The 27,346-nt window shown below is 42.4% G+C and overlaps 2 protein-coding genes across 8 annotated transcripts in view; one reads left to right on the top strand and one right to left on the bottom strand.

The window, feature by feature from the left end:
* The window catches only part of TPD52L1 (TPD52 like 1), a 54,134-nt gene extending 39,739 nt beyond the window's left edge, over positions 1 to 14,395 (top strand). For 3 of the 7 annotated variants that reach the window (XM_062632388.1, XM_062632384.1, XM_062632391.1), the window contains 4 exons: positions 5,213 to 5,227; positions 7,947 to 7,985; positions 9,057 to 9,117; positions 12,658 to 14,395. In XM_062632388.1, coding sequence (XP_062488372.1) covers positions 5,213 to 5,227; positions 7,947 to 7,985; positions 9,057 to 9,117; positions 12,658 to 12,789 — 247 coding nt within the window. In that variant the 3' untranslated portion in view covers positions 12,790 to 14,395. Of the gene's footprint in view, positions 1 to 5,212; positions 5,228 to 7,944; positions 7,986 to 9,056; positions 9,118 to 12,657 lie in introns of all 7 variants that reach the window. The other 4 variants (XM_062632390.1, XM_062632387.1, XM_062632389.1 and 1 more) reach the window with 2 other exon arrangements.
* A 2,524-nt stretch (positions 14,396 to 16,919) lies between these two features.
* Positions 16,920 to 26,734, bottom strand: HDDC2 (HD domain containing 2). Its single transcript, XM_062632383.1, has 6 exons — positions 26,598 to 26,734; positions 25,934 to 26,055; positions 24,883 to 24,985; positions 22,088 to 22,156; positions 18,216 to 18,354; positions 16,920 to 17,058 (listed from the first exon to the last, which is right to left on the bottom strand). The coding sequence occupies exons 1-6, from the start codon at positions 26,658 to 26,660 to the stop codon at positions 16,964 to 16,966; spliced, it is 591 nt and encodes a 196-aa protein (XP_062488367.1). The 5' UTR covers positions 26,661 to 26,734; the 3' UTR covers positions 16,920 to 16,963.
* Positions 26,735 to 27,346: the final 612 nt, after the last annotated feature.

Raw genomic sequence — 27,346 nt, 5'->3', positions numbered from 1 at the left:
AACCTGGCCTTTAACACTGCCAGGGATGGAGCATTCCCACCTTCCTTGGGCAACCTATTCCAGTGCCTCACCACCCTTACAGTAAAGAACTTCTTCCTTATATCCAGTGTAAAGTTCCCCTGTTTAAGTTTTAACCTACTTACTTAGTTTCCTCTTTTCCAGGCTGAGGCTTCAGTTGCATGAGTTGCTGTCACAAGCCTTTTTCCTACTTTTGTTTATTCTTTCTGCCTTTCCTGCATTTAGAATTGTGTTCTATATTTTTGAGAAATGCATGAGATGTTATACCCTCTATTTCATTTTCTGTTCTTTCCTAACACTCTCTCCTGTAAAAAAATAAAAGCTCACTACTCAGTGAATAGGTCCTGGTGCTGCTTCCGTGCTTTAGATTCTACAGCACTGAGCAAAGAGCTGGTATGAGAATAGCTTGAACACTGGCTCCTGATAATAGAGGGAAGGATGATTAACAATTCAGGACTTCTTAGGTGCTTGTCAGGTCCTGTTGTTTCTGCTTTGCATAGGGTGAGGGATTAACTGCAATGTCAGAAATGCCTTCACTACAGTAAAGCATGTTTTTCCTTTAATATTTCCCTGAATTAATCACGGCTACCATATTCTTTTGCCTTATCTATCAGTATCAATCCCTGACCCCCATGGCAGTCATGCTTCTGACTACTGCTTGGAAAGCAGATGGGTGGTGTTTATCCCATTAGCTGTTTAGCCAAGGGCTCAAAGCAGAGGCTAAGTCCATAAACATTTTGATTAATCAAAAAGCTTGTTTCTAGTAGCTTTCTTTGACTGAAGTTATTACCCTGAACCTGGTTGGGAATTTCTCAGGAAAGTATGAACTACCAGCACTGCCATTGTTTTTTTTGTGGACACTTGCTGTTTTCTGTTAAGGAGAATTTTCTTGATGCTTGATGATGAAGCATCAAGCGGTACAGCCAGCATCTCATTGTTACATAAAGCATGGAATAAGTTGGGCCTTCTGCATCTGCTGAGCAGCCTAGATCTAGAGTAATGGTTGGTATGCTTCCCTCAGCAAGAAAGCTGAGCTGAGGTCTTGGCTTAGCTTGGACAGATGCAGTTCTGTGTGGGGTCACACTATAAACCTTATCACTTAAATAAAATGGTTTTAATAATCTTCCCCTCTCCCACTCCAATCCCAGCTCTGTTTGGGGGAGTAAGGTGTAAGGAGGCATGCTTCATTGTTTGTTTGCTTTTTGCTAATCCAACTCATTTTAGGTAGCTTATCGCTGCCCCTCCCATAATGCTGATTTAAACACACATCACCCTGTAGCTTAATTCTGTTGGTTAGGCAGTAAGGCTGATAGTCACCAATTTGTATCCAGATGCAAATCCCTGTTCTGCTTTCATTTAAAGCAGACACTTGTAACTGATTTCTGAAATCCAGATGATCATCATAATTCCCAGTATGTTCAGCAGTCTTACACCCTGCCTGTGGCAGTGGTGATTTTGAAAGTGTTTGTAGTCAGACTGACTCTAAATAATGAAGCTTACCTGCTTTGTGAAACAAAATTCTGTTTTTCAGGTTGTCTGCTATGTCAGCTATACAGAGCACCAAGTGAAACACGTTTCTGAAGATACAGGGTCTTAATTTCACCTTTTGTTATCTGTAAAAATATTCCTAAAAATATCATATCTCAGCAACAGACTCCCCCAAATGTGCTATTTTGCTGTGTTAGAATTCAAGAAGATGAAATCTACAAGGAAGAAAAATGACCAAATTCCACATGTCCCAAAGAACCAGCCCTTGGGGACAAAGTGCTTTTCATACAGCTGATGTGCTTCTCTTTCATCCCCACCCCAGCTTCCCAACTCTGCAATTCATTTTGTGCATAAATAATCACTAGCATCTTACATCTTCTAGATTTTGTAGTAATTATTAGTGCTTGTATGGTCTCTTTACAGTTATAATGCATTCCATTTAAGATTATCATGTTACTAGAAGTACCAGAGTACGTAAAAACAGCATGCAGAGATTTTTGCTTTGGGACACAAACCAGGCATTAGTAATATAGTTAAGATAATAGATTCTTATGATTAATGATACACCATCAGGATATTTCGTTGCCCCTTGTCGTGGTTTGAAACCAGTCAGGCAGCTCATTCACTCACTCCCCCCACTTCTTTCCCTCCTTCTTTCCTTCCCACCCCCCTCCCCGCTCACGGAGGGATGGGGAGGAGAATCAAAAGAACGTAACTCCCATGGGCTGAGATAAGAACAGTCCAGTAACTAAGGTATAACACAAATCACTGCCGCTACCACCAATAATAATAATGATAAGAGAAAATAACAAGGGAAGAGAATACGATACCACCTGCCAAAATGAGTCCGACCCACAAGAGAGCCCCATACCCTTCCGGGTAACTCCAAGTTACCTCCCCGGTCATGACATGCTGTGGTATGGAATACCTCTTTAGCCAGCTTGGGTCAGGTGTGTCCTGTCTCTGCTTCCTCCCGGCCTCCCTTCCTCCCTGGCAGAGCATGAGACTCACAAAGTCCTTGGTCAGAGTAAACATTACTAAGCAACAACTAAAAACATCGGTGTTATCAGCTCTGTTCCCAGGCTGAAAGTCAAAACACCAGCTACTAGAAGGAGAAAAAATTGACTGCTACTGCTGAACCCAGGACACCCCTCTACCCCCAGCTCATGTAACGTCCTTTAGCATTTTCTGACAAGAGAGAAGGAAGGCACAGGGGAAGAAGGAAGACCCATAGGGCAGTAGCGTGGGCTTGGCTCTTACAGATGTTACACTAACATTTCAGCGTGTCTTTTGCCATGTAGGGCAGAGATGTGATACAGAGTTGAAGGTCTTTATCCCTTGCTCCTTTGCATATTGGTAAAGTTTGCATCTTTCCATGCAATACTGCTGGATCACTCTGCAGCTGTCTGTGTGAAGCTAAGAGTTTCAGCCCTGCTGATGGCCTTTTTAGAAGCCAAAGTGGAAGACTTTCTGGGTTTTTGGTTTGCTTAAAAAGAAAAAAATAGGTGGGTTGTAATTAAAAAAAATAGGAAACTATATACACTATGTACTACTACATACATTACTACTACACAAGTAAATGTATTTAAAGATGAAGCTAACAAAGGCATGCATGCAAATTAGGATGTCAGCAGTTACACTGCTTATACATCATTCATTTAACTGTCTGGTACATTTTCTTTAATTACATGATCACACAGACCCCTTTCAAATTCAGTGCCTCAGATGAGCCAGCTCTCGAGATGAATGAAGGTAATATAATGCCTCCTTCCTACCAGGAGTTGGAAGGCACATGTGGAAAGAAGCAGAAGATTTCAGGGAGGGGAAGAGTTTGGGGGCATGACTCTGGCAGTTGAATGTGTCCCTCTAAAGTGATGGGAATCAGCACAGAAGGTGTATGAGGTCCCAGGGGGGTGGACAAAGGCAAAGTTCATCCCTCTGGAAAGGGGCAAGGGAAGTTCAGGGAAATACAAAGCAGGTATTGGTCTGTGCGTGGGGGATGCATTAACCTGTTATTTTCTAAGCATCTAGGAGATAGCATAATGGCAAAAATATAAAAGGATTTGTCAAGAGCAATTATCTTGATCTGACAGCACCTGTCATAGAGGACATAGGGGAGGCAGGAGATGTGGTAGAGCTTGACTTTGATAAGGCTGTCCACTCCATTTTCACAGAAGTAGTGAAATACAGCATAAGAAGTGTTACTGCTTTAGTAGGAAGAGGACATAGGGAACTGCAAATGCTCACAAATGCAGCTGAACTGGTTTCTGAAGGCTGTGAAATCTCTCTCATTGGAATAAAGCAGGTTAGGCCAATATCTTTTTTTACATGGCTCAGGTATAATGAATCTCTTTCAGTGCTGTGAGAGTTAGTTTTTGCCATGCCCTTACTGTTGTGCCTTTTGGGTTTTTTTGTTGTTGTGGTGGAGGTTTTGTGTAGCCTTTTGTTGATCATTTCCAGGATTTCCATGATCTAGGGATGTTTGGGGCACTTAAAAATGCTGCTGAATTTGCTGAGCTGAATTCCTTAAAATATTGTAGCTGTCATAACCGAAACTACCATTCATAAACCTCTGTGTCTCTGACATCCCCTGTAAAAGAAACAGTAATACTGTCTTGCTTCAGAATGTAATTGTAAGTATTTCTATGCTGATGGGTGAAGCAGTTGATTTCTCTCATTTCTACTGACACTTGCCCCTTCGTTCGGGATGGTTTCTGGACCTCTGCAGTATCACAGATTTCCTTATGATGTGGCTGTATCTGTATTAGCATGGAGAAGGGAGTGGACTGTTACTGGGAGTCAGCAGGCAGTAAAAGAAGGCTGCCTATGGCAACAGCATTACTTATGCTGGTATAAGCTGAGAAGTGTTATGAAGATAAATCCATGAGTGTTTGAAAGGCACCAATATACATGATGGGTCCTGTAAATAACCCTGAAGAAATCAATGCTTTTCTTCAGAGCAAGATATGACTATTGTGCAGTAAATAATGCATCACACCACACATTGAGAAAGGATATGAAAAATAAGTATCGAGGAGATGTTCAGTAATTGTGCACCATCTATCTGGCTCGCTGCATGAGGCAGGTGTTCCCTTGAAGTGGTCTGTAATTAAAGACTACATCAGTAACACAGAGATAAAGGAGAGCCTGTCTGCCGCCTCATTTCTCGACTTTGGAACCTTAATGACATCCTTTGAGTATTGTGTATCTGTGTGCCTCTGCCAGTTCTGCTGCCTTAATTAAGTTCCTTGTGAGCTGGAAAACAGTGTCAAAGTGTTTCAATTATTGTTTTCAACAAGGAGCAGGTATTTTAGAAAATGTCATTTTAGGAATTAAAAGCTTTGTGTTTTTTTCCGACCCTTCTCAACTGAGAGATGATTAAGAAATTTAGAGGGGAAAAAAAGACATTTACTGCTGGTGTACATGTACAATTCCAGTTTGCCTATACTTTAATGATATTGAGGTGGGATTCTGCACACAGAATAGGTGACCGTGTAGTGGAGGAGTCTGTGTGAATATTTTTGCTTTGAAGGAATCTCAACTGATCCACATTCCAGTGCGAATTCAAACATCAAGATTTGAATGCAAATGCTTTTATTTTTCTCCTAAGGCAGTTTGACATGCTATAAATATATATGTGTGGTTTTTGTTACGTTTTCATAATACTTTTAACTCTTGCTTTTCTTTCCTTGTGCATCCTCCACAGATCACATTCGATTAGGTAAGACACATTACTCTCTGTGAATACTGCCTCTAAACTTGACAGGTTTTGTTTTATGGAATGTAATGCAGTAACCTCTTTCCTTTCAGCATCATTATATAAGATAAAAACATGCTACTTAAACTGTAATGTCTCATTTTTTACAGCATGGTGAGTATAATGAGGAAGGGACTGGTCTAAGTGTTTGCCTTATTCTTGAGTAGATTAGTCTCAAATTCAAATAATGAACACATTCAGAAGATGTTGCTCTTGGAAAAGCCTATTTATACATAATCCCAATCTCTCAGCCATCTTTTTTTGTCAGAGGTTGGAACGTAACAAATGCTCAGTAAAAATTCTACTCAGCCAGCAGAGTTTTATAAAGATTATATGAAGTATTTAATTACCTCCTCTTCAATAAAGCAAAAGTGTATTAGTCATGAAGTGTACATGGTGACTCTTTACAAGTGTTGAGTCCTGGGGAAATTTCCAAGAGTAGGCCAAGTTCTTAAGATGATTAAAGGGGTTCTTTATAGAGAGAGCTTTGATTTATTGATGCTGTAAAGCACTTCAGTATATGATGAATTATAAAACAATTTCATGTGTGCTCAAAGTGGTCTGGCTTTATATCAGCTCACCCAGCAGAGGGGCTGAACAGCCCTGAATCCCCTGCTGTCTCTCTGCCCTTGTAGCATCCCAAGTGCACAGGACAGCTCAAGAACAGTTTTTTCTGTTCAGCTAAGTGATCCTAACATGAACTGTTACTTCACCGAGAACTTCAAAATGGAGCATAGACTGACTTTCCTATTTCACTCTGACATGGAACCAAAACATGGATCCTTTGTCATGAAGGATCTCCGTTTTCTGCCTCTGCACTGATCACAGACATGTATGTCTTTAAAAAAGCTTAACATTTTAGGCTTCTAGTAAAAGATGATGTTACTGTTCCTATAACTTCCTTACCTCCTCAGAAATAAAAAGATGAATTCAATAAAGTATGCATTTAGTATTCAGATTGTCTGTCACACGCCATCTCTCAGCTGTGCAAATCTAATTTGGCACAATGTAATCTTACTTAAAAGATGGTATTTGGAATATTTTGCTATTAGAAGAGGAGCAGGCTATGCTGAAATGCTTCCAAACTCTTGTTCTTGCCTGTTTGTCACGTGTTAAAAGACTAAAATGGTAAGCATGCTTGTTTAATTTAACTAGGATGGATTTGCTGCACTTCTGAAATGTTTGGGCTAATCTTTTGAAAGTCTTCAGAATGTTGTGAGAAACTGAACATGAAACATTTGCATTGTCTGCTGTTAGTTCTCGTCTATCTGAGCTTAGCAGAATACTCGAAATATACCCAACAGCAAACAGTTTGTATAAGATCTCTGTCCCACCTGCTTGCCAAATAGCTCTCTCCTCCTTCCTGTCCCCGTTTCTGAATCTTTAATCTGGAAAAAAAATAATCCTTTGTGTGGATACGGACATAATGCTGCTCTGAATTTGTATGGCTCAGAACAAGCACATGTGCTGTTTATATAGAGCTTTCATTTTTTAATACTGTAATCATGCTTTGCTTGATTGCAGCCAAATGTTGGTAGCCCTCAAAGTAAAGCTCTCGCTGTTCTCAATCAGAGCAGGCTGCAGCTGTCAGTCAACACTGAAAGCAGCCAAGCACGAACTTCTGAAACAGTACATACTCTTGCAGTGCACAGTTTACTTTCAGTGTTCAAATCTAAATGCACTTATGGATGATTCTTGTACTTCAAATAAAGATCCATATTCAGGACAGGCTTGATGCTTCCCAGAAGCAAGGAATAGGTGATGCTGTGATAGCAGAGTTGGCTTTGGTGATTCAGGTGGATGAACATGGCTAATGTAAGCCAAGTGGGCAGCCACATGCAGGGTTAAAGTTGCAAGACAATTTGGGGTATTTTTGAGTGATGCGGAGACTCCATCCTTCATTTGACAGCCTTCCAATCCTCTCGCTGCCGGGAAGTCTGAGGAGGGAAGCGTTGCAAGGAGAGATGGCCAAGAGCTGTGGAAAATAGCTTTCTAGCCTTGGTAATGTTGAGGTGTGAAGAACGAGGTGAAACATCCTGCAGAGATGAGTACAGCAGCTGCTGCAGCTGCATATCTGGCTGAAGAAACCTCTTGTTTAGGTAACATATTGTGCAGGAGCCCATACAAATTGGGGGCCAGCACTGGCTATTTGGACTGTAAACACTGAACATGCAACAAAGGCAATTGCTGCTGACTTACTTACCTATTGCCTCAAACTGGCTCTGTCTGTGCTCACAAACCCAAGGTGTACTGCTCTCATCTAGCAGAGGTTATCATCTGCCACTGTGGAGCACAGAGGTAGCCCACTGTTCCTCTGTCACATGTTGCATGTCTGTAGATAGCAGGGGTCTGAGCCATTTAAATAGGTATTGCCAGGAACTGTTTGGCATTGTTTTGAGCCCTATTGCTGATCAGTTGTCATGAGAATGTGGTGGTAAGATCTTCAGTGCTGAACGAGAGCTGGAATCCACAGGTGAGTGGATGGCAACAAGCTGTTGCCATCAGGAGAGGAAAAGTACCAGCACTCTTAAAAATATGTATATGCATTTTAAGATTTAAGTTAAATAAATAAATATATAAATGTATAAAATACATTTTAAAATTTAAGTTAAAAAAATATTATAGTCATGTTGCAAACTGGATTTTGCAGCTTTTTTCCTTATCTTTTGCTTTTATTCCACAGTTACTCTATTCGCCATTCCATAAGCATGCCTGCAATGAGGTAATACGCTACCCATATTTTATTTGCTATGGTGATGTTCAGCAGTGTAATGAGGGGGGATTTGCATACTTAGATCCTGATCCTGCAGGTTTTAGTCGGATGAAGAGTCCCACTTCAATCAATTAAGGTTGCTCATGTAGATAAGGACTGTAGGACAGGCCATCTGTGGGTTTTCTTTTTCCTTTTAATTGTATTAACTAGTTAATCTCTTGCACAAGCCTTTGAGTAGATGAAGCAGTTCTGAGATGTATTGGGATAGTTGATTGTTACCAGGTTTGTATTACTGAATCTGAAATTCAGTTGTTCTGCTGAACTGCTGTTTTAGAGTATCATCCAAAGCTCATTAATGTCAGAGATGCTTTCCACTCCAGCAGGCGTTGGATCGTGTTCAAATGGAGGGATTTTATATGAGTGCCTTCATGTTTTAATGGCTATAATCATGCTTTACTTGACTGCAGCCAAATATCGATATCTGTTCAAGTAAAGTGCTGACTGTTTTCAATAAAATTAGGATTTAGCTTTCTTTTCATCCCTTTGGCCTCTGCGTATATGAATATCCCCACTCCCTGCGAAGCATGTGGGGAAAACAAATCTCCTAACTACATGATGGACGTTAATTCATCCAGCTGCAGCAGGTGGATAGTTTAAGGCAGGCATTCAGCAATGTGACCTGTCGGTCAAATATAAGTCATAAAACTCAGTTTCTCTCTCCTTTTGACCCTTTTATCACCTGTTTAACAGAACAAAAGGTAAATCTGCATTATTTTTCTAAGTGGCTTCTGTTTGTCCTTGTAGGAACAGGGTAGCCAACCTAGTTTGGTTTCAATTGCTAGGCAGGTTCTGCTTTTGCAAATTTGAAGCTAAAATATATTCATCCGATTACCATAATTGGATTTGACTGACAGAGCACAAGTGACTGTTCATACCCTATCAGTCTACAGCCCTGTGCTGCTAGCCAGGCCTCAGTCTGTCCTACTGTTTCTGCCTGATAAGAACTGGTCAAACTGTGGAGTTATGCCTTTGCATTTGCAACTCACTCTTAATTCCTTCCACTTTCTTTTTTTTTCCTAGGAATTCTCCAACTTTCAAATCGTTTGAGGAGAAGGTTGAGACCACTGTCACAAGCCTTAAGGTAAAGGTTAGAGGCAGTTGCATGGCTGTGTGTTAAATTGTGACAGCTTAGTCTCTCATTTGTACAGACTGATTGAACTTGCCGTTCGATCATCAAGAAATTCACAGAACACCAATGGCAAATGAAGGCCAAAGAAACAGTCTTTCTCTGCTTTGTTACTAAGAAATTACTTCTGCTGTCTGCCAAATTAAACAAGTGGTCCCATCCCTGAGCCACCCCCTTGCCAGTACTAGAGATGTGCTCACCAGGTGCCCCTTGTTCAGCTGATGGCATCTGTCCTGTAGCTCTGGTGTGACTCACACTGCCTGTGTGGTTCTTAGCACTGAACCTGTCTCTCTTCAATGCAGGTGTGCGTCCTCTCAAATTGCAGTGTTTTGTCTGGATTTAAAATTGCAAAACTCAATTTGCTGTGGGACAGGAAGATCTGATGGCAGTTACCAGTTATAACTAACAGCACTTGTTAAGGACAATATCACTTGGCAGGACAGAGCAGTGAGCTAATCTTTGCTGCATGGAAGGGCACATTCAAGTGGGGAACAAGAGGGTTTGTTTCCTAATGGTTTTTATTCATCAGATAAGGTCAAGTGTTCTCATAAACTGGCGTTTTACTTTGCTGTGATAGAAAGATTCCAACACATTCCAAGTACAGTCTATCAGTGGACAAAAGCCAGGTTATGACTTCTCATTTTAGGGGGAACTGAGGATACAGTTGAAAAATAGGTGAAGGTAAAGGGATGTTATAACTTGTAAAGCATTAAAAAGATGAGAAAATGGCCTTCCACTTGGGACAGAAGGACATTCCTTCTTAGAGAAAGTGCAGATTGCAGCTAGAACAGAAGCAGCAGGTGCACATGGAAGGTCTGTCTTACCCCTGCCACTGTGAAATTGTACAGCACATAAGATTTTCCAGTGTCTGAGGAAAGGCAGCACAGAGTTTGACTTATTTTTATGTTTCTAAATAAGCATGTCCATCAAAATTCAGAATTGCTCTGTATTTTCAGCTTTTGAGTGTTCACAGTTATTTAGTGATATGCTGTTCCGACAACATGTAAGTCATGATGGTGTAGGGTAGCGTGATCTCCATTGCACTGTGTCAGAGAAGAAAACATCATCTGTTTCACAGGTGGGAGGCAGCATCACAGGGAAGACTAGGAGTATCCCAAGGAGTTAGAACAGAGCACAGACCTCCAGAGCCCCAGTTTAGTGCCTGTATATGCTTTCTTATTCATTCTTTTCACCTTAGCTGCAACTGCTTTTTATACTCAATCTCACTGTAGGAGAAATCATTCATCCAGTGGGGTGCATCAGCCTAGAAGGTCTGATTTCCTGTCTATTGCAGTTAAGCATATCACTTGCTTATCCCTTTGTGTGCCTTCTACCCATTTAGATAGGGAATGCAGTTCATTGTAACTCCTGAGATCTGAAATGGATTTTTTTCTTCCTTTTTCACCACTCACCAATTGGAAAAGCAAAGTACTTTTTGTACCCATTTAGTCACTAAACCTCCTCTCAGGGCTTTCAGTAGTACTTCTAGCTCCCAAGTTTGCTTCTAGACTGCTCTAGACTCCACAAATCTGTTCATCTTACGTTTAGGCCAACCTGTGAGAGGGACAGCTTAAAAGCTTTTTGCCTCGTTCTGAGGGGTAAAGGACAAATGTGAGCGATGTCCTTTCTGCATCAAGGGAGGAGTGCATGTGTCCTGCTGCCTCAATGCGTCATTCAGAAAGAGGGAAAGTCAATTCAAACTGCACGGCTCTGAAGACCACTTCTCACAGTGAGCTGCTTGAGGAGCCTGATCTTGTTTTCCTGGTTAAGGAAAGATGGTCTTCCAGGGGAGACTGTCATGCCAGTTCTTAGCCAGTCGTGTTCAGAGGGCTCTTTGATCATCCTTTAAGGAATCTTTGATTAAGCAGGACAAAACAAAAAGTTGATTGAGTACACACAGGAGTATTGGCCAGAGGCATTCAGTAAAGTAACATACACTATTCTTGTTTTCATATGGAAGAATAGGCAGAAAGGCAAATAGAAAATGAAACTGCATTAATGTTTGTGAGGCGTCCAAATTCAGATGCACCTTACTGAGTCATTTAAAACAGTGCAGGAATAGTCTGCTTTCACAATCACGCTGATCGATCCAAATCAATTGAGAACTTTAATTGGCAAATAAAAGTCATTAGTTTTGCCATGAAAATGTAGTAGTAGCTTTACTAGGCAGTGGCTCCTTTTCACTGTAAGTTCTGGGCCTCCCAACGTTTAACAATGCATGTGTTTTGTATTGCTGTTTGCAAAAACCAGGGATGGACTGGTACGTTCTGGAAGTCGGCACAGCCCATTAGACTGGATACACATTTTTACCTCTGGGGATGAGAACTTTTAATAGCAGTGACTCAAACTGTCAGAGCAAATATCAAGCCTAGTACTACTACCTTATTTTATTGAACTTTCAAGCTAGGCCAGCTCCTGTGCTAGCTGATGAAACAAAGGATTACACAGAATCCTTTGGAAACTGAGGACATAAAGTTCATTTAATTAAAATAATCTTCTTAAACATTTAGTAGCTTACAGACTGGAAAAATGCCAGCTTGTCTTTACGTCCTGCAGCAGTTATAGGGTGGAGTAAAAAGTTTTGCCCTATTTTCAGGTTTGAATCAACTTCAAGTGGGCATCATTTGGTGGTGAACCACCAAAGAACATTCTCTTAACACGACAACCTGGTCAAAACTACTTTCTCTTCATCGCTTACTCTTGACCATTTCCAGATTTTTACCCAGAGCTCTGTTTTTGTTAGGAAAACTCTTTTTCAGAGATTTAGTCATACTGGGTTTTGGTTTTAATACTTGTATTAACAAGGTCAGCAAACTGAAGCATTTTGAAAGTAGATGACCTGTGAGCACACTGGTATTAATTTCATTAATATCATTAATGTAATTTGGTATCTTTTCCTCTCCCCTCCCCACATGAAAATGCTGTGGGCAGTTTTATATATACCAGTATCTAGGCAGATGCAAGTACCCACAGGGAGGCAAGCCGCTGGTTTTGGTTTTTGGTTACTATATTCCTTCTGCTGTCCAAAATCCCAGTACAGTTTATGTATTTTGGGAGCAGCTGTATTACTGTTGCTGGTGATGGGCCACTTCACTCAGCAAATGAACCAGATCATTTCAATACCCATCTTTTATCCAGCCTTTTAGAACTCAAAAAAAAAAAACAGTGAAACCAGTGTGAGCTACTCACGTATAGAACCACACTAAGTTTACTGGTAGATCTGGAATCCTGCCCAGGATCTGCTTAGGGACTGGTTCCTTTAGGTGTATGTTAAGTGCCACTGGCAGATTTTATGACTGCGCCCTAGAGAAGGAAAGGGGGTGCTTTATTTGAATGTTTTTATGGCTTTTGTTCTAAGGAGAACCCAATCCCGCATGTTCTCTGCCTGCTTTGAACAGTTCTCAACCCTTCATGGCCTTGAGGTGGAATGCAAATGGCACTTGGCTACAGTGTGAGCAGAGGAACTTGCTGTTCTTTTTTTTTGCCGTATTTCAGACCAAGGTTGGTGGGACAAGCAACACAGGGGGCAGTTTTGAAGAAGTTCTCAGCTCTACAGCCCATGCCAGCGCTCAGAGCTCTCTTGCTGGCACCCGAGTTCCTGAGAGTGAAGAAGAGCTTCAGTGTTAGACTGCAGCGCTCCTGAGCCTCACAGGCCTCTCTGAAGAGACTTGCCCAGCCAGTGAGTTTCAGACCTCTCCCACCACCCAACTTGTGCAACCAGGTTTTGTCAGTTGCCTTCCTGGCCTTGCACTGGAGAAACTTTTCCTGTTTGTATTTTTGATGGGCCATTTTATCATCAGGTACTTTGTACACCATAGAAACCACATGCAAGTCACTGACTGAAATGCTCTAAATACTACGTTATGTGACCAAAAGAGTTTTCATTTAACTTCCCTCCAACGCTCCCCCAGTTTGTTTCTTTAGTTCAGTTTTCTGTTGGTTTCCAACTCCCCTCTCAGTGCCATATCAGACAGATGGACCCAGAGCTGTGCAATGATTCCTACTGCCAGCATGAGTCCCTATACCAGCCGCCTACCAGGTGTACCACGTGCCCTTTGATCAGGAGTGTCTGTACATGGTCTATTTCCTAACGGAATTAAAATCACTTACTGTCACAAAAGGTTTTTTCTCTTTCACTGGTACAGCCTGGTGTTGCCCTCCACCCATTAGTCAGCAGAGTTGAGGAAGACAGGAGGAGACACCTTAGTAATTCATATGAAAACTGTATTGATCACAAGGTGGTCACTGTAACTGGAAAAGCTTCAGTTTTAAAATTACCATTGCTTGCTCTCTGGTTTGCTAACACTTGACAGTATAAATTAATTACAGAAGGAGGTGGAGTGGAGGGAACCTCTAATATTTTTGCCTCCATCTCTTCAAATAATAAGGGATTTATAAGCCTCAGTCAAAACACAGCCTTAAGTGAAAGAATACAAACCCAACACTTGGCGTAAGATGTGCCATAGGTTAGGGCACCCATGCCTTCGGCCCACGTTCCAGAGCTGCTAGCATAAAATTGTTACAACACCCAGGATGAATAGGGACTTTACTCTTGGTGTCACATTTTGTCATGCTTCACTGCAGGTCATAATCCCACCTACCACATTATATCTATCTGCCTGATCACCAGAAGCCAGCCATCTCTCAGCTTTGATTGATTCAGCATGTTTGCTTGCATCCTTTTAACATTCTTCCGAAGTGCAGCACACTTGTGACACTCCCTTGCTGTCTAGTGAGCACGTGACAGTCTGCATGTTGCATTATTCGGTTCACCAGACTGAGATGAGCACAGTAAAGTATAAACAGGAGGGAAAAGAGTCTGGCTACTTTCAAAATGGATGTGGATTTTTAGCATAGCCAAAGCTTCAAATCAGTGTTAGTGAGTGTGAAGTTACAGACTGCTTAAAATCTTGTGAGAAAAGTTGGCTTTAAGTGATTTTTTTCCCCGCGTGGCTTTTGTTATAGTTTATGCAGAGTTGGAAGTCCTTTTGTAATGTTCTACGGGACATAAGTTAACTTTGGATATTTATATCAAATGCCTCTTTAGTGTGATTTTTAGCATGGAAGCAAATCTAATTAGTATTTTGTAGTTCAGGTTTCTTGTGACAATTTGCTAGCTTATTTTAAGTGGGTTTGTGCATAAACATGAATTTATTTAACTAAAGAAGATACTCCTGGTCAATTTTGTGTAAATTAAGTTATTGATATTCTTATTAAAAATAAATTCTCTCTTGCACTTTGTGATGTTTTCTTTCCAGTTCTGTGTCTCTACCAGTCTTACTGTGCATCTCTAAGCACTGCAGTTTACCTTGATACTCTGGTGACATAGCAAAACTTCATTCCTAGTTTTTTAAATCTGTTCAGTTCCTCCTGGCCCTGAAATTCCCCATGAAAGTGTCATCTAAGTTTTGAAAATGTCAAGGTTCAAAGGAGAAAAATAATTGTTCAGTAAAAGTGAAGCACAGGATAGAAAACATCTTCTAGGTCTATGACCTTGTTTTGAGCAGGGACAGCAGCCAAACCAAAATTAGAACATGGAGTTCAAGGACTGTCACCTTCTACAGAACATCAATCTAGACCTCATTTTAGTTACATATTTATGTATGTGTATATATATACACATAGACAAATGCTTATGGAAAAGCAGTATATTGCTTTTAACTACATTTAGTAAGAGTGTAATTCAAAAAGCTTGTGTAGGACCAGACAAGCTTGATCAGACGAGCTTCTCTTCCACAGCAGTCCTTAACACATTATTGTCACTACAGCAGCTGCCACTATGCGTAAGGTTGATGCTGATACGAACAGATCAGGAGAGGAGGTGGTCTCCCCTCACAGGTGGCATGGGCAGGGCTTGGTACACTTCTACACGTGAACAGTGCATTTCATACCACCTGAAGCCTCACTTCATGAGCCCTCATGGTTCATACTTTATAAGCATGCTTTCCTTCCAGCCTCTTTCCGGCTAGCTCCCTCATTCTGTTAAAATGCAGTGCCCAAACCTAACACATGATTAGAGCTGCAGCAAGTAGACAGGAATGTAATTGTACATGAAGCACCCGCTGGATTTGTTCAAACAAAACCAAACCCTACCCAACTCACACTCAAACCACATCTCTGTGTTCCAGGCTGGTATTTACCTTTCTTGCACCACTGTGCAGCTGGTTGGGCCCAGCATGCCATCCTTCCCCTGGATCCCCAGCCACTAAAGCCTCCTGTAGTACTGGAGGAACAGACTGGTCCTCCTGGGGTAGCACACATGCTGTGTGGCTTTCTGTCAAACACCTCCTTTAAGGCCACTTGTTCTCATTTCTGTCTTCTAATGCATCTGTAGCTCTTTCATGCCTGGCATTCAGTGCAAGCTAATGGTGTCTATGATTTGTATGCTTCTCAGTGGAATAAAATCACTAAAGCTTCACGAGCCCCACTCCATCACCCCTGTGGTCTAACAATCAGCCGCTGATAACCATTAATCAAGTTTTCTATTGCTTAGTAAAGCTCATCTTGTTCTTCTGGGGTTCCCACAGGGCACAACTGCTGCCTTGTGGGGTTTTTTGTGCAGAGCGGGCATCCCACATCTCAGCTGGACCAACATGTTCTGCAGATTCTGTGCACAGTGCCAGCCACCAAGGCATGAGCTCCCACCAGCTCTGCACCAGCTGCAGAACACAGCACAAGCGTGGGGCAGGCCCCTGATGTTTGTGTAAAGGAGACGTTTCCAAGTCACGGTGCCTGAAGGTATGTGCTCAGCTACATTACCTACCTTTAAAAGGGGATGGCACTGAATTTAGTTTTATGCTGCCTCATTTGACATGTGGCTGAAGTCAAGCAAGCTAGCTCTGGGTCTTTACCATGTCATTTTTCCAGGTGCAAGCCTTCCTTATCTAGTAACTGTGGCATCACCCTAGTCTCCAGCTGCACACATGACGCAACAGTTAGTAGCGCAGACACTTGGCCTCACAATGGCATTTGCCACGACTACAGCTTTACTTGATAACCATACGGTACTTTTACATTAGCGTTATTACTTCCACTAAAAACTGTCACAGCCTGAACAGGGGCAGCCAGCGCTTTTGCATTAGACTCCGCAAACTCAAAATATTGCTCCCAACCTTGGCTATTCTGTGGTTACCAGATACCTGTGGCAAGAGTCTCTAGAACTGCCCATCTGGGGTAAGGAGTGTCAGGAGTACTGGCCTTCCAGAAACATCAGCACCGTTCCCTGATACAACACATGGACAGTGGAAAAACTGCATGAAACAGAAGCATTGAGAAAATTAATTAATGAGATTACCAGTTTTATCCACCATCACTTCTTAAGGCTTATGCACTCCAAAGAGATCTCATTGCTAAGTCTGCCTCTGCCAAGAGCTTCTTGAGAAACACACTTTATTGGTCTTCACTTCTGTGTAGTGCAATGAACAAATATTATCCTATCTGATACAGATGGAACTTAAATGCAGACATACTGATGAGTCACAGAACAGGACTGCCTGTCCCAGTCAGTGCACTACATGAATAGATTAGGTTGCAATCAGCTGATTTTTAAACTTACCCGAAATTCCCCAGTGCAGAATCTATTTGTAACTAGGACTGCATCAACCAGAGGCTACATCTGGTCTACAACACAAACTGACCCAGGAGGTAACTGTCCTACCTGCTCCTATCTAAGTGGTCCTGGAATTCTCAACAGTAAATGCATGGAATAAAAATCTGCCAGAAGAATTAGCAATTAGGAGAAAATACAACACATGGAATATAAAACAAAGTATTTATTATAGCTAAAGTGTTTAGGAGCACCTCAGGAATGTGGAGGAGCCGTAGCAGCTATTTTTTTATTCCTTTCTGTGTTGATCAGAGATACAAGCTGGAGTATTTCAGGGTGAACAAACTTCCCTGCAAAACAGAAGAAAGGGAAAGTTAGTTAAAAATGTTCTAATTTTCCTGTGCGCAAAAGGTTGGCAGTGAAACGTTAGCAGTGACATTGCTTTAGGCTCTGAATAAATGTCAAGTACTCCCAGTTTAATCCACCCATGGAATGCCCAAGAGTAGTCACAGTCCTTCACCCAAAAACTTATAGAAATACTTTGTGCTCCGTTAAGACCGTTAAGAGCTAAAAAGGGGATTTACCCTGACCAAGACAATCCCACACTGTGTATTCTGCTACACAAAACCACCCCAGTTACAGGTGCCCTTAGGGCACGTGCTGCAGGTTCTACTGAGACACCAGCTCAGTTTAAGTTACTGAATTATGGTAGGAGGGCAAAGTTGTCAATTATAAAATTAAGTACTCCAGCTTTGTTGATGTTGTTCTTTTTTCCCTTCTTCCCTAATCAAATTAATGCATTTTTCAGAGAGATTATTATTTCTGAGGAGTCACCAGGGTACAAATGGGACTTGTCCCAGACTGACTGGTGACTACTGTCTGTCCCTAATTTTTTGCCAGGACAGGATGACTTGGAGCCACAGTCCTCTTCTGGTGTTCAACTCCCTTGCTAACACAGTAAAGACTATTTTACCTGTTTTTCCTTTCAACTATCAGTTTATTTTGAGAAGGACAAAAAGCAGTGGATAGAATAAAAGGTGATATGTTTGCACCTAAAACATTTCACTGAGCTGGTTCTTGCATGTACCTCATACAGACCACACAAGACCACAGCTCATGGAGGGATAACAAGTTCTACTTCACTGGTTCATGAAACACTAACAAATTAGATACAAGCTGCTGCCAGTGCATCGGTGAAGCCTCCAGCCTCTACTATACCCTCTTCTGGTATTACAGGGAGATACCTAAACGTATGTGAGTGTAACGGAAGGTAAAGAGTGATGTAAAAGGAACTTGGCATAAATGAAATTCAGGTTCAATACCTATATATAAAAGTAAGGTATCTTCATTCTGCATTGTTTCCCCAGAAGTGTTTAAGGTACTTGAGCAATGAGTGAAATAATCAGCTCTCACTTGCTCTGAACATCTATCTGAGAAAAGGCAATTTGTATATTTAATTTACAAAAGAAAAAGAAAAAAACAACCCCAAAAAGCCCAAATGTCGTACCAGCAGTTGAATCGTAAAAATCCTGCAGTCTGCCAGGTGTGTTTTCCAGCTCTTCATATTCAAATGCTTGCAGTATCATCTCGCACTGATCCAATTGCTTTACAAACTTGGCTTCTGCAGTACGCTGGTTTTCATATTCCTGAACAGATTTGCAGTTATGAGACAAAAAAATTTGTTGTTCTGAAACAGAATATTAGAAGCTCTTTATATATCTAGAATCTTCTTCATCAGTACAAGCCACTCCATAAATATTCATGATAGTTAGTTCTTTCTAAGATTGCTTTTTAAGACTACCTTCACCCACTTGCAGAACAGTTGAAATAAGTATGTCCCGAATTTTAATTCAATATAATAGGACTTAAGAACACGATTCTTTCTCATGTCTTAACTCTAAACATACCAAGCATTTTGGCTGAATCAGGGATGATATGGAGACAACCTTAAACAATATGTAAGTTCAATAATAGGTTCCATTTAACAGTTTCATAGAAAGACCTTTTCAGGCCAAGCTAAGGCCATCAATCACCGGAATGTGTACCTATGCATTACCATTACTGGGTTTTAAGGCCTGTTTTTTACTTTTCTCCACTACTTGCTGGTTTTGCAAGGAGTTTTTCTTTACATTTCTCCTGTCATTCCTTTTTATCTCTCTGGTCCAATCTGCCTGAGCTGCATATGTCTTTGTGTCTTTCCTAGACTATAGGAAGGGGATTTGTTTATGGATTTCCTCCCCTTCAGACTTTTAAGTCCTTTAATCTCTCTGCTATCTTTTCCCTCTCTCCAGTTACCATGAGTATGAATATTATGTATTCACATTTCTAGACAACTTGAACAGTTTTGCTGTCATTTGCTTCCTGTGATGGCTGCAGACAGGTCTGCCATTTCATTTTCTCTTTTCTAAATCTACTGCATTTTCTTGATCTCTCATCATCTGGTCTTCTCCCGACTCTCAAGGAGTCCGAGTTTCCCCAACATGAAAAGGCTTCTTTCTGTGCAGGTTACCAGCACCTTGATACCTCCAGCAGGTCTAATGCCATCCATCACCACCACCAATAATCAGACCAGAGGCTGATTAACCACCACTAACCACACCAAGCCCATCTGTGCTTTCAGAGCCACCCAACCTATGACACAGTCATTCTGCAGGCAAGAGAAGCACAACTGCAGAAGAGCTGTTCCTACTGACCAAAGCACATGGCATCCCTTTCTGCGCCTTAAGACAACAACTGTGGGTGTGGGTGCCACTCACAGTGGGAAGATCCTCGGTTGTAACTTCCAGCACAGCGATACTCAGGTAAGTGTGACTGACTGCTATTAGGAGCCTGTTCTTACGCTTATTGCTTTACACTGGAAAGTCAGAAATCCAGACTTTGATAGCCATGATTGATTCATATACCACCCTATTTGGATTTGAATGATGCTTTACATTTTCAGTTACATTTAGATCATTTTTCCAGTAGTCAATTTCATTTTTACATTTTAAACTCCTTTTCCTCTTTTCAGTCTCAGCTTTGCCTTATCTTTAAATTTTGTTTAAATACTACTACTTATTTTCTTAATACTATTCATAATTCTTTTTTTTGGCTACTAAAAAAAAACAACAAACCCAACTCTTGGCACCACTACAAAGGAGAACTTTAGGAAAAGAACTATGGCTGTTTGCCTATAAAGGTCTATCCCACCTTCAGAAATTAATTGGGAGTATCAATCTGTTATCAACCTCTTTGTGCCATACAACCCACCAGACTTTTTTCATGCCTCAGCTCACATTAACCTCAAGAAACAGCAGCTATTATACGTGCTACTGTGCAGTGCTGAAATAAATACTTACTGTTTCCTCCCTGCAGGTGTTTAAGAGGGCGAAAAAACAGTAAGCTTTGGAAAAACAGCAACTGGTCTCTCTAACACCACAGTCTGTCTTTTAAAATTCACTCCTGTGCTTTTGCTCTTGAACACAAAGAAGCAGGACACGGCTGAAACGTGCCAATTCTTTTTCTTTAATGTTTTTTAAAAAATAATTCTGCATTTATTTATAAAGTCAAAATACATTGGAGGCATCTTTCTGCCACCTTTCTACCCTCCAGCAGGCCTGCAGAGGGCCTGTCAATCCAGTCCAAAGCAACAGACCTTGTAAGGCTGAAAGGGAAAGAAGGGCAGAGACAAAGCTGAAAGGGAAACAGGCACAGAGATGAGGGCAGAGCAGTGCAGGAGCTTGCTAAGAGTGTCAGTGGATCCTGTTCCAGCCACTGCTCAGCTCTGGGCCGTAACTTCCTTCACTCATAAAAAGAAATCAGAGGGAAATGCCTGTGGCCAGCTGAGAGCAGAGTATCAACACCAACTGATCAGAGGCTTCTGTTTTCTGCATTTTTTCTTCCTTTTTCTTTTTAATAAGCACCTAGTTGTTCCACTTAAAATAAGACCAGAGGGACTATATGTGAATAATAGATTTTTAGGTTACACTTGCTGCCATATGGGTTACAATCATCCTACTGCATTAGAGACTCAATGCCAACAAATGATCCTGAAGGTAGAAACAACAAATTATAAAAAGCATGCATATGTTAACTTACAGTTAATGAGAATGATAAAAAGCTAACGTGCTGAAGAACTAACTGCATACTGAACCAGCTCTATACCATCAGAAGAGCAGAGTGGGGCAAAGGAAAATAACATATGCAAAAAAAAAAAAAAAATCCTGCAGGACTAATTTTATCAAAACCTCCTTTTCCTCAATTATAACACCTTTCCAAAAGGGAAGAAACCAGTACTCACTAAACAAATGCACACACATTATCTCCCAGACCTGGTTATGCTGACTTGCCCCCTACACCTTGAATGGCAACAATGAAAACCCATCCCATTGCCAGTTTCACCACAACTAGAAAGAAAAGAAACACACCCCAAAAAACAGAGTGCTGTAACAAAAGGCAGAAATTGGCTGCAAATATCTCAAATTTAATAACAGTCAAAGTAAAAAACTAAAGAGTATCAGCATAAAATACAGTTTCAGGTCAGAGAGTCCAAGAAACATATAATGCTTTGTTTGCAGCAACATGTGAACAAGAGATCATAGATACATTTGTCCTCATACAACTGTATGGCAGGACAAGACTAAGCACAATAATTAATCTATGATTCTATCTTGAATTGTCTGGAGATAATCTTATCTTCCCTGGTTTTCAAGCGTAAATATCCTAATTAACAGCATGAGTTCAAATAAAAAAGTTAAATCACCTTCAAATACAGAAGATACTTTCTAGAACAAACATTTTAAGGTACCCAGACCAGCAAGTAACTGGTGCTGTTTGTAGAAAAGCACTCTTCTGAGTCAGCACACCACATTTAAGTTTAAACTAGAAGTTACTACTAAATATTTTAGCCTAATGAGCTGCAGAAGAAAGAAATGGAAGACACATTCTTCGCATAAAAAGCAGAAAATACTCTGTAACATCATCAACCCCCATTATTTTTTCTGTATTAAAAGATCATGGACTACAAATGGCCGGATGTGAACAAGAGAGATACTGCAGTAAGAAAACAGATTTATATTCAAGAGGGCTGGATGTAGAGGACAAAATCTTCCTTCTGTTGTACAAAGTCCTGGACAGGTTAACCACCTTAGACCATGACACGGGTCCACCTGGAGCTTTGCAAAGCCAAAGGTAGAACCTGGTTATTTTACAAAAGTTTGGGATTTCTGTTTCAAGAGGATTCCAAAGTGACTCTGACTCATACCATTAGCTTTACTTCCCAAGCAAATGAATCTATGTTGCTTGAGGTCAAAAGAAAAGATGACACTGTTTCAGAGGTGAACAGAAAAAGGACAAGGAGTCACTTAATTTTAGCAAAGGTTTAAAAGAATGCAAACTTACTTCCCAGAGTTCATAGATTTCTTTTCTGAGCTCCTCTGATAGAAGCTGGGTCAGTTGTTGCATAGCTGCCTGGAAAAAAAAATAATAATAAAAAGCTATTTCTATTTATCCATTTTTTTGAGCAAGCATATCACTCCCCCACCTCCCCCCACCCCAAAGAATTAACTATTTGGTACCAAGTTTGTAGAAACATACACTGTACAGTATATTATTGTATTTGGTTTGCATGGCCAGGTGGTAGAGTGGGGGGATATAGGGAAGGCTTCTGTAAGAAGCTGCTAGAAGCTTCCCCTCTGTCCAACAGAGCCAATGCCAGACACCTCCAAGATGGATCCACTGCTGGCCAAGGCCAAGCCCAAAAGCTTTATCCCCTTGGGATAACATATTTAAAGGGGGAAAAGTTACTCTGCAGAAACAACTGTAGCTGGGGAAAGGAGTGAGAATATGTGAGAGAAACAGCTCTGCAGACCCCAAGGTCAGCGCAGAAGAAGGGCAGGAGGTGTTCCACGTACAAGAGCAGAGGTTCCCTTGCAGTCTGTGGTGCAGACCATGGTGAGGCAGGCTGTGCCCCTGCAGCCCATGTTGGGCCACGGTGGAGCACATATCCTGCAGCCTGTGGAGGACCCTACACTGGAGCAGGGGGTTGCCCGAAGGAGGCTGTGACCCTGTGGGAAGCCCACACTGGAGCAGGCTCCTGGCAGGACCTGTGACTCCTTGGAGAGAGAAGCCCATGCTGGAGCAGATTTGGGGTCAGGATATGTAACCCCCGTGAGGGACCCAAACTGGAGCAGTCTGTTGCTGAGGGCTGCACCCCATGGAATGGACCCACACTGGAGCAGTGCATGAAGAACTGCAGCCCATGGGAGAGACTCACATTGGAGAACCTCCTGCACCAGTGGGGGGGAGGAGGTAGAAAATTCAGGAGTAAAGTTAAGCCTGAGAAAAAAGGACACAGGGGGAAGACAAGGTGTTTTAAGATTTGGTTTTGTTACTCATTTTCCTACTCTGATTTGATTGGTAATAAATTCATTTCTCCAGCTGATTCAGTTTTGCTCATGATGGTAACTGCTGAGTGACTTCTTCCCATCTTCTTGCCCAGGAGCCTTTTGCTGCATTCTCTATGCCGTATCCAGCTGAGGAGGGGAGTGACAGAGCAGCTCTGGTGGGCACCTGGTGTCCAGCCAGGGTCAGCCCACCACGATTATTCTGAAGTGCACATGTATACAAACCCACCAAAGAAACAGTAAGACCACTCAGTGAAGAATCTTTGCTGGGAGCCGCTTAAGTCATTAGACAGGTAGGCTACAACACAAGAAAAAGCCTGAACATGTATCCAATATCTTCCAAGAGTCCAGAAAAAAAAGCCCAAAGCAAGGCAGGCAAGCCAGGGAACTGCTGTCAATTATCAGCTCTGCCTCCCAGATTTAACTAGTGGATGCAACATTTGAACTCAGTAAGTTACAGATGCAGTGTTGACAAGGAACTGCCCCCTCCCAGTCAAGTAGCACATTTCCACTAGCAGGAACAGCTACTGATTCTCAGGCAACGCAATATAAGCCTCTAAAAAAAGCCCCAATTTTGAAAAATAGGGATAAAAAAATCCACTTGATACCCTACAGCAATAAAACACGGCATCAAAATATCTTTTTTACTGCCTCAATACAAACGAGAATTACCTCTAGGCAAAGCTGAAGCTTGATCTTCAGTGACAAAACAACCCTTGGAGGCTTCCAGAAAAGAGAGGTTATTTTGTTCATTTGTTTAGTGTGAGAATACAGTAGGAAATAAATTGGGGGGGCGGGGGGGGGGGGGGGGAAGGAAAAAACCAAAACCAAAATTAGAGTCAGCAAAGACAGTACTTCAAGGATACTGAATACCCCTTTGATCTTTAATTTCCAATTTCATAGCAAGGAGGTTACTCTTGGAGTTCATCATAGGCTCCCCAACCCCAGGTTTTAAACAGATAAGGCAGAGGAAGCCTGTCCAAGGACCAGGCTCCCTGAGGCTATGAGGGATGCCTTCAGGCAGCTGCTCACAGGCCAAGTGAAAGGAATAGGAAGCACCCTCCTCAGCCTTAGGGGTGTCACCCCTGCCGTCCTCTGGCAAGTGGAGGAGAGGTAAAGTAAAAGAGAAGTGGTGGTGGTGAAATAGTAATTGCAGCATTTTTTTTTTTTACACTCTTTGAAGAGGTAATCAGAGCCTCCAAAGTTTCTGAGGCATCACGTTGCCCTCTAGCGGCGGCTAGAGGAGCAGTTTACATTTTCTTCAAGTAACGCAACAAACCAACATTGTACACGTATTTGTATATGTACAAAGCCAAACATAAAATAACTCCAGGCATGCTGCACTCAAAGACTCGTGACAAAAAAAAAAATAAAAGACCTCTGTGTCTGGAGTCCTGTGCAAATGGTTTAAATAAAGTCCCTGTCACACATGATTTTACACCATGAAAATGATCCACTACAAATTGCCATCCATATTCCTCAGTGCACCTACTCCCTGCTCTGTACCTTTTGGTAAGGCTGGTCAATATGACTAATTCAGGTTATCAAAAATCCAGCCAGCTCAGGAATAAATGGCTGACATGAAGATCAGTTCAAAAGTTCTCCTTCCCTAACTTTGTACTTGGTGACGATACCCATACAGGAATCACAATGAGTTGAAAACTTTGGTTGTTTGTGGCACACTTGTCTTGTGCCAGTGGCAGTATAATGTTGCTTAGAAGGTCCTTTCACTACCACCAGAACAACATGCAGAACACTTCACAGATGTGGCTTCACAACTTATGCACATACCTCTTCCCTCCTGTGTTTCTCCTCCTTTGAGATATTATCTGCAGGAGCAATGTCTCCAACAATGCATTCAGCCATATCGTGGACCAAAGCTAATCGTATGCATCTGGCAAGAAGCAAAGACAGAATAAACAGGTTTTTAGCATTTGAAGTTACATCTTGTTATTCATTAAGCTAAGAGACTACATAATTTATCCCCTTCAAATATTTTACAGGTTATTTGTATTTTGTGGGTCTTTTGTGGAGGTTGTTTTGGGTTTTTTTTAAACTTTGCATAAGTTTTTCATTTCTTTTCTACGAGAGTTTCCGTCTAGACATGATTGTAATGCTTCATTTCTAGCTATGGCTCCTTGTAAATGCAGATTCAAGTATAAATAACCTTTGTACAAGAGCATAGCATTCAAAAGTAATGTACTTAGCTTCTGCATGTTTGGCTTTCAGAGATATTATGATGACTAACTACATTATATACTTCTTATTACTCCTGCAACATGTAGAAGGTAATCTGATTGGAGTCATCCCAAATTCAGATTAAAATCTGACACTCACAGCTCTGTAGCTATGCCAGTGTGCAGCAGAATACTCACAACAGTATTCAGTTCAGCTTCAGAAGGGACAAATTAAGTGTGATCCCATACTAGACAACTCATTCGACAATGATCATTCTCTGCTACGCTAGATGATTGCTCAGGCTTCTTACTGCTGTTAAAATCCACACAATATACAGCTTTACCTTTGCTGTCTGTTGCTTCAAGCTGTGGTTTAACTGTCTTCAGCTCGCTTACTTACAGCCTGAGAGAACACCAGCCCAGAGCCTCTGCACTAAAACTTGCCTCAGCATAGCAGTCTGGCAATAAAAGTTTTTAGCCTCTTTCAGCTCTCCAGGTAAACAGCACCCTTTCCAACAGAGGGAGGAAAGAGAAGAGGGGAAAGGATTTTAAATTCCTCCAGTATGGTTTAAAAGCCCTTCCTCAGGATGAAGCTATTTTTATCATTTTGGTTGCAGCTTGCCACAATATTAACGTGTGGTCACAATAACCACAGGCAATCTCACCTGTCTTTGTTAAGGCATTTATCTTCAGTCACCAACGCCATCATCGCCATTCTGTACATATGATCGGATACACTCTCTGGCTTTGCCACGTTCCTGTACACCCATCCCGTCCGCGGTACTCTCTGCAGAAGGAGAGCATCACAGGAACATGAACGTTAAAGCTCAGGTTTTGGCGATCTCACCTCAGGGACACCGGCAGAACTCTTACCCCACCATAACCTCCATGCTCCAGCGAGCCCTGACGCTTTCCGGAAACACCTGCCCAAAGACCGGGCTCCCCCGAGGCTATGAGAGGACGCCTTTACACAGCCGCTCACAGGCGAGGCGAAGGCACCAGCACTACCGCTACCAGCAGCAGATGCCCTCGTCAGCCTCACGGAGATCCCCCGAAGCGCCGAGCCACCCTTGCCCTCCTCCGGCCGGCACCCACGTCTCCCCTGGCAGCCCCAGCACCGGGGCCAGCAGTCCCCGCTTCACAGGCTCCGCCACTCCCGCCACCCACACCCCGAAGGCCCCGGCCCTCCGCCGGCCACGCCGCTACCAGGCCCCGAAGGCCGCGCGCCACCGACCACCCGTGCCCCCGCTCCTACCCCGGTGACAGCTGGGGAAACCCGCCCCGCGGACACAGCTACCGCAGCGCCCGGCCCTGAAGCCCCGCGCTCACCTTGAGCTGCCCCAGCAGCCGCAGGAAGGGCAGCAAGCCGCCGCCACTCGCCCCCGCCGCCATGCAGCCGCTACCACGGCCCGCTCCTCCCCCGGCAGGCCCGGGCGGGAGGCAGCTCTGGGCGGTGCTGGTGAACGGAAGGGGAACGGGAAGGGGAGGGAGTGGCGGGGCGAGCAGGGTAGAGTAGCGCACCGCGCAGCCGGAGCTTCCTGTGGCTGTTGGAGGAAAGGGTGTTTATAGGTAGCGGGTGCGTGGCGGAGCCGTATTCTGAGCGCTCTGGCTCTTCAGGGATAAGTAATGCTGTAGTAAGAATGGCTTGGGTTGCTATCGTAACGAGACAAGCAGCAAGAGAAACCAGGAGAAGGAGAATGGGGGAAAAAAAAGGGGGAAAGGAAAGGGGAAAGGAAGGGCTGGGTAAGGAAGTGGTGTGACCTCTCCTGGGGTGCAGAAGAAAAGGGGGAGAAGTCCCTAGTGTGAGGGAGGGGAAGGAGGTCAGGCAGGAATAGCTCGTACTTTAGTCAAAACTGATCATATCCACGGCCTTTAGCATACTTAAAAACCCTCAAGCAAACCCAACAATGGTAAATAGTGCAAGCTCACGTAATTATTCAGAGATGAGGTGTTAGTTATTGGAGTTGCTGCACTCGAGTTTTAAATTACTTTGGACTCTGGCTACAGACACTTCCATCACTTTTACAAGTGGAGTAACACACTGAATTACTTTACAGTCGGTGAACTTTCAAAATGCG

This window comes from Pezoporus occidentalis, unplaced genomic scaffold (assembly GCF_034315485.1).
Source record: "Pezoporus occidentalis ecotype Australia unplaced genomic scaffold, CSIRO_AGI_Poc_V1 ctg39, whole genome shotgun sequence".
Classification (NCBI taxonomy): Eukaryota; Metazoa; Chordata; class Aves; order Psittaciformes; family Psittacidae; genus Pezoporus; species Pezoporus occidentalis.
This window is presented reverse-complemented; position numbering and strand designations above follow the sequence as displayed.